Source organism: Carassius auratus, chromosome 42 (genome assembly GCF_003368295.1).
Source record: "Carassius auratus strain Wakin chromosome 42, ASM336829v1, whole genome shotgun sequence".
NCBI classification, from domain to species: Eukaryota; Metazoa; Chordata; class Actinopteri; order Cypriniformes; family Cyprinidae; genus Carassius; species Carassius auratus.
This window is the reverse complement of record NC_039284.1, coordinates 15,756,959-15,764,644: the sequence shown is the minus strand read 5'-3', so window position 1 is coordinate 15,764,644 and position 7,686 is coordinate 15,756,959. Positions and strand designations below refer to the sequence as shown.

Sequence of the window (7,686 nt, the reverse complement as noted above, 5' to 3'; positions counted from 1 at the left end):
TCTGCCCGCTGCCCGCTTAGATGCTAGAAAGAGAAAATATGCAATTCTAATCATGACGCTAAACTCACTTTAGCTGGTCAAAGTCATAGAGGGAGGATTCTTTCAAATCCAGCAGCATGATTGTGGAGTTTGAGTAATATTAGCATTCATATAAAAGATATCAAACTGTAAAAGCTAGAAAATGAGCCAGATTGTCTAATAAGTATTGCACAGGTTCATTATTGGTAAGTAAACCGACAGGACGCTCAGAACCCCAACATGAGTCTCGTATCAATCTGAACAGGACTGTTTAAAAAAATAATGATCAGAACTGAATATTCCAGAGAGAGGCATGATAAATATACATTATGCAATGTCAAAATCCATTTTAAAGTCCACTAATGGCATTTATAGAAATTTATTATGTGCATCAATGTATCAAATGTACTCGTAAAATACCCATATTGAAAAGAAGACACTGGGATGACAAAAATGGTCCTTCAGTACAGTCTGAAGCATCTAAGCATTCTGTTTTTTTTTATTTTTATTATTATTACTTTATTATTAAAGGTCTGTGTTGTCATACTATTTTTCTGGTCTGAGCAGAGATTTTTTATTTTATTTTATTTTATTTTATTTTATTTTATTTTATTTTATTTTATTTTATTTTATTTTATTTTATTTTATTTTATTTTATTTTATTTTATTTTATTTGATTTGATTTGATTTGATTTGCTCTGTGTTGTCTCTGTGCTATCTTGCTGCTCCGGGTGTGAGCTGCACTGCCAAACAAGTGGAATAAATGAAACTATTTAATTTTATTAGATTTTTTATTTGAGCTGAAATGCTTTGTAACTAAACAAGTGGAATAAGTTACAACACTGGAGTAAATCATGGTTTTTCCTCTGGGAGGTGTTTGGATTCAAATAGATTTAAGTGAAAGAAGTAGAAAAAAAACACAGGAGCACAATAAAAGTTAATTGAAGACTGTCACAGTTGAGACTTCCAGTAACCAGATGCACAGAGCCAGAGTTTGAGCACTAGGTGATTCCTTAATGTGTCTTTGAACCATATGAAGTAAAAAAATGCAATTAGGCACTAGTTTTAGTATTTTTGGGAGGTGTTAAATATACTCATACTTCATGGTTATTAAGTAACTTTGTGTAGTTTGAAAAAAGGAATCAATAAGCCAAACATATAAAAGCCTGTGATAAAAAATGAAAACTCTGTTAGACATAACTTGTGTGGTTTTCAACCAGAATTATTTCACTTTATGAAGAAAATGAGTTATTTTCCCCCCTAATGAAATAAGTGTAAATCATTTGTCATGGTTCTTTGTGAAATGCAGTTTCTAGCTTGATGGAGCCTCTTCCGTCGGAAGTGTTGAGCTCCTCGTGGAAGTTCCCATCTTCTCCTCTTTTAAAGGCGAGAGTCTGTGGCCGTCCGGTGGTTTGTGCTACTATTGGATGAAACCACTGTGTCGATATTAAGCACACTGCGATGTGGGAAGCTTTGGCAGCTGCAGTGTGGGAAAAACTGTGAATAAAGGCCTTTAGATTTTGTAAATAGCTCTAGCTTTGGATACTCAAGCCATCTATAATGAATGGCAGCTATTGCTATGAATGGCTGATGCATTTTTATTACCCAACTGAGGGCTTAACTGTGTGTTAATTGCCATTTTATGAACATTTGCTCACAGTTATGGTAGTAATAGAGAATTCATATTAAATTATTTATCTGAACTGAAATAAAGGTTGTGGGTTCAACATGGTGATTGTGAAACATGTTGGTCAGGAGCTTAAACGTACTAAGAGCGTTTTGTAAAGCTTGTGTGTTTGTCTTGCAGGTTTGCTCTTGGTGATGCTCGCAGACCGCTGCACGAGACCGCCGCCCTGGTGGAGGATATAGTGCACACCCAGCTCATCAACCTCGTGAGTCAATGAAAATACCTGTACTTATACAATATGTCAGAGGGGGTTTTGGCATTAAAAAGCTAGCAAAAATAGGAATAGGAGACTAATATGAATTATTTCATTTCATTTTATGAAAAACAATTCTTTAGAGTAATGTAGTGTATGCAAAGACCATTAAAGTGACCTTTAACATTGCTGTTTAATAGGACTGGGACAATGCAAAATATGCGCATCGATTCGTCGACCTGTTTTTATTTATCTAAAAAACGTTTGCAAAACGTTTACCTAATGTGCGCTGAATATACGCGATGGCTGGATCAACATTCTGTCCAATGTTATATAACCAATCCAGGGGTTTTTCTGCATTGATCTTTTTTTTTGGCGGCTGTCAAAGCCTTATTTGATCGCTGTGCCTGACAGGGCGTGTACGAGAGAAAGCCCCGGCTGCACGCGCGCACTCACAGTCTTCAAACAACACGAGCGCTTCTTGCTCTCTCTCTCTCTCTTGTGCATATTAATCAAAATCATTAAACACGATAGAAAAAGGGCGAAACACCAAAGTTTCATGCGAGCTCGTGCACTCACAGTCTTCAAACTACACGAGTGCTGTCTTGCTCTCTCTCTCTCTCTCCCTCGTGCATATTAACCAAAATCATTAGACACGATAGAAAAAGGGCGGAACACCTAAGTTTCACGTGGAGCATTCAGAGATTTTTTTTTCTACATGACAGGCTGCTGGCTCCCACTGTTCAATTTTTTATTTATTTTTTTGTGGAAAAGCACTCTCTGTATTAGCTTAAAGCCCTCAAGTTTACATTGGATACTGTATTCTTTCAATTGCTCTAAACAAGTATTTTGGGTGACCTTTTTTATTGAATGCTAGACATCAGGTTGTTGTTATTTTCATCTGTAAGAAGAACTTTTTTTCAGTAAGCTAGGCCCTATGTGTTCAGTAAGCTTGTTTCAGTAAGCTATGTGTTTTCAAGGCTTCAAAGTTTTATTGAATGCTATCTCTATACAAGTGCAAAGTAATGCATTCTTAGTCAGTCTTTTATTTTGTAATTTTAAGAGCAATAAACATATATTGCAATGTTAAGGAATTCATGTTTTTTTTTTCATTCAGATATGTAGCTCAACATTTATAAATTGTTAGTAGTCAATTAATGGGGAGATAATCGGAATCGAATCGGTCCGAAAAATTAATCGTTAGATTAATCGATGCATCGAAAAAATAATCGCTAGATTAATCGTTTAAAAAATAATCGTTTATCCCAGCCCTACTGTTTAATATTACTTTTTCCTGATGCATGGCCTTGGTTAAATCAGCAAAAAAAGTTACAAAAAAGTTGTTTAAGAGACAGAAACATTTTGGGCCCTATTTTAACGATCTGAAACGCAAGTGTCAAAGCGCGAAGCGCAAGTAAGTTTGTGGGCGGGTCTCGGCGCTGTTGCTATTTTCCCGGCGGGATAAATGGTTCTTGCGCCCGGCGCAAATCTAAAATGGGTTGGTCTGAAGTAGCTTCATTATTCATAGGTGTGGTTTGGGCGTAACGTGAAATAAACCAATCAGAGCGTCATCCAACATTCCCTTTAAGAGCAGGTGCGCAAGTTCCATTATGGATTGGATTGCTATTATTATGGCGTATTTACCAGGTGCACGCCAGGAGCGGTTCACAGCCGAGGAGACTGATGTTCTTGTAAGAGCAGTGAAAGACAGAGAAGTTGTGTTGTATGGGGATGGGAGAAACCCACCCAAAATAGCGTCGGTTAAACAGCCGTGGGAGGAAATAGCCACAATTGTTAAATCGATTTTTTTTCCTGGTTCTTGACGGACAAACCAATTTGTCAGATGTCCTTATATACATATATGACCTCAAACAGGTCTGATCCTTAATTACTACAATTAGCCTGAATAATTTGTAAGCTAGATTTATGCCTATTTTTTCACATCTTCGTGGCACACCACAATGATTTCCGTCATCTCATGTGTTAATATTTTTTTAGTGTAACAATTTATGATTTGCAAAAATAACTGTTGCATCTGTGTAGATTACATGAGCAAAGTGTATGCGCGTTGTGCACGCTATACATTATGGTCAAGCATGCGCCCTTAAAATAGCATAATGAACAACGCGCAACGCGCCACTGACTTTAGACTAGGTTTTTTCTGGTCAGTGGCGCAATTGTTTAATGGAACAGCAAAATAGCAGCAGGGATTGTTTGCGCCGGAACACGCCTCCTTTTTTGCGCTGAACCGCCCAGGGAGCGCAAGTTCATTCACTAGTTTAGCGACGTGCTTCTTTGGAGGGAAAAGCGCGCTTTGCGCGGGTGCAAAATAGGAATGACACATGCGTCGGTGTACAAAGTCAATTGCGCTGGGTGCAAGATAGGGCCCATAATGTTGATTTTAAAAAAAAAAAAATGTATGAAAATAAATAGTATTTTATGCATGTTATTTTAAAGTGGAAAAATATGCACCATAAAACGACCTTTTAATGTTACTGTCAATACTAATATTCTCTGCTGCATGGCCTTTATGTCAGCAAAAAGGTTGTTTAAGAGATAGAATTCAATTCAAGTTTATTTGTATAGCGCTTTTTATAATATAAATCATCACAAAGCAACTTTACAGAAAATTATGTTTCATTTAGTAGTAGCTTATAAGTGGTGACTGTCAGTTTGTGCGCATATGACAGGAATTTTCAGAAAAATTAATACAAGACGTAGTCAGCCAGACGATGAACATTATTAACAGCAATTATTATATGATGCAGTCACACTTGTAGCAATAAAGTTTTAAATGTTTATTTTAAAAGTTTTATTTTATTTTTATTAATTTACAACATTTTTTCTCTAGTATAACATTTTTATGTTATTCTAAAGAGAAAAGAAGTGCACAATAAAGTGACATTTAAAAAAAAGTGCATGTATTTAAATTTCACATTCTTAATTTCTATATTAAGTGTATAGTTGATCATAACAGCTTATGGTTGCATGTATTAATACCAATAATGATGATTGGGTTCATTTGGGTTCAAGCGTATGCGCTGATAAGAGTTAAAGGTATCTATCATGACACCCTGGTGCACATGTTCAGCTCGAGATATTTGCATCTGGAAAAGGGTTTTACAGCAATCTGTAATTAAGTATAAATAGCATCATCAGAGGCGGCCCAAATGGGAACACCACCTACTTCAAATGCTTCCTCGGGTTTTCCAGCCTTCTGAAACGGATGACCGCTGCAATGTGATATGAGAATTGCGCCGAGTTAAGCAAATAACGGTGCTTACAAAGCCGGTTGCTTTCACTGGTGGGATAAACAGAGTTCCTCCCCGGCTTACACCTTGTCATGCTGTTACCACAAGCAAAACACTGACTGTACTGGAGCAGAATTCCCCTGAACGGAGCCCAGCAAATATCACCGGGAAGCGGCCTGCGCTTTACTGGCACACTGAGATATAATTGGTTTTGCTCAGAGGGCGCCTGGAGTTTGGAAGCTGGCTGGGAGAATTATCTCTCAGAGGTCAAATAGCAAACTTTGACACGTTGCGGTGGACTTAACCTTTCACCCTGTAGCTACAAAAAGGAGTAAAGCAGCTCTTAACATTCATTGTTTTAACCTTTAGCCTGTCGAATCTGAGAGCTCTTAAATCAGCGAGCCAACGGTCTGCATTTATTTTACACACTCTGATTCAGTTTGGTATTTTTTTTGTTTCCCCTCTCCGAGCCAAACCCTCACGGTGGCTGAATCTGTCATATAGAAGCAGAAAATGCATGCGAACACAAGCCAAATCAAACTAAATATTTGTGTAGCGCTGGCTCGCTCTTGGCAACAAAAGATTTCAGACCCTGTTATTACCAGGATGTCAAAATCTCCTCGCTTCTCTTTGACATGGCTCTGGGGTCTTACAGTTTGCGGAGCCACGTTTTATTGAGAAGATCAATGGAGTCTGTTTAAAGAAGTTCTGACGCCCCTCATCTGTTCCCCGTCCCGCTGAAGAAAGCAGCTGCGCCCAGAGGAAACGTCCCACTCATATATATATATATATATATATATATATATATATATATATATGGTATTTCTTAAATATATACATGTATGTGTGTGTATTCATATATACATATAAACTAGTAGTGGGCATAGATTAATTTTTTTAATCTAGATTAATCTCACTGTAATCTTGGAATTAATCTAGATTAATCTAGATTAAAATGGCTCATTTGAATTCTGCCGAAGGCATTCATAATATGTGTGCTACCCAAATAAAATAATGACTAAAAGTAAGTCTTTGAGAACGGGTTTCTCAAGCCAGGTGGTGCATTAGACCAGGAGCTCATCTCCCGTTTCCAAAATGCATCACAAAGTGCTTGAGATATATATACACACAGTGGGGCTCGAAAGTTTGGGCACCCCTTCCAAAATCTGTGAAAATGTGAATAATTTTCAAAAAATAAGAGAGATCATACTAAATGCATGTTATTTTTTATTTAGTACTGTCCTGAGTAAGATATTGTACATAAAAAATATGTTTACATTTAGTTTACAAGACAAAAAAAAGCTGAAATTATTAAAATAACCTGGTTCTTAATACCGTGTTCTGTTACCTGATGATCCTCGACTGTCTTTTTGTTTTGTGATGGTTGTGCATGAGTCCCTTGTTTGTTCTGAACAGTTAAACTGAGAACTGTTCTTCAGAAAAATCCTCCATGTCCTGCAGATTCTTCAGTTTTCCAGCATCTTTGCATATTTGAACCCTTTCCAGCAGGGACTGTATGATTTTTCGCACTGAGGACAATTGAGGGACTCAAACACAACTAATAAAAAAGATTAAAACATTCACTGATGCTCCAGAAGGAAACAAGATGCATTAAGAGCTGGGGGGTGAAAACTTTTCAACACAATGAAGATGGCCAAATTTTTCTTCTTTTGTTGAAATATAATTATTTTCCATTTAGTTCTGCCCTTCGTAAGCAACAGAAGATACTTGTATGTTTCCCGGAACACAAATGAAGTACAATTTACCTTGATCTTCAAATTCCAAAAGTTTTCACCCCCCTCAGCTATATATATATATATATATATGTGTATATATATCATTTTTATTTGTCTGTATGTATATATGTATAAAATAATAAATATTTTACAATTATTATGTTATACATGAATAAACAATACAAAAATAATAATGCAAAATAGGGAGAAAAATATGGTGCATTTTAGACTATTTTTATTTTTATTTTATTAGTACATTTTTGCTTGCTATAAGGCTGGAAAATGCTATAACATTTTTAAGCACTGCTATTTAAGCTAAAATCATATTACGACACTCCAAATATTTTCATAACAGGAGAGGGTTAGACTGATGTCGCTAGAATTTCAGAAAAAAAAAGGTAAATATTAATTTCCAAAGCACGTCTTTATTTTCTGAAACCAGCTCCAGGCAGATTCATAGACACTGATCTATAAACTGATCCATAACAACATGTAAAATACAGCACATTTTCAGTGTAATGAGATTTCAGATGGCCAGCTGTCAAGCTTTGAAGGACGTCTCCATGCATACATGTCTTTCAGCACCTTATAAATTTCTCGAAGGGGCCGGTCTCCTTGTGTTTTTCTTCATTTGGCGATTCCAGAATGACACCGTCTGTTTGGCATTACGGCAATATTTTTGTGTTTATTTTCGCTGGGCTATAAATAACTCTTATGCTCGTCTCAGCAGTGAGCACTAAACAGGGCATGATGGCGATAACCTTTCATTAATTTTGGGTTTCCTCCCTCGTGGATTTGTTA

At 36.6% G+C, this 7,686-nt stretch overlaps 1 protein-coding gene across 3 annotated transcripts in view; it reads left to right on the top strand.

Annotated features, from left to right (window-relative positions):
• Nucleotides 1-7,686, top strand: part of supt3h (SPT3 homolog, SAGA and STAGA complex component) — a 109,578-nt gene that overhangs the window by 52,395 nt on the left and 49,497 nt on the right. For all 3 annotated transcript variants that reach the window (XM_026230031.1, XM_026230033.1, XM_026230032.1), the window contains exon 3: nucleotides 1,826-1,910. In XM_026230031.1, the coding sequence (XP_026085816.1) occupies nucleotides 1,826-1,910 (85 nt within the window). The remainder of the gene's footprint in view (nucleotides 1-1,825; nucleotides 1,911-7,686) is intronic.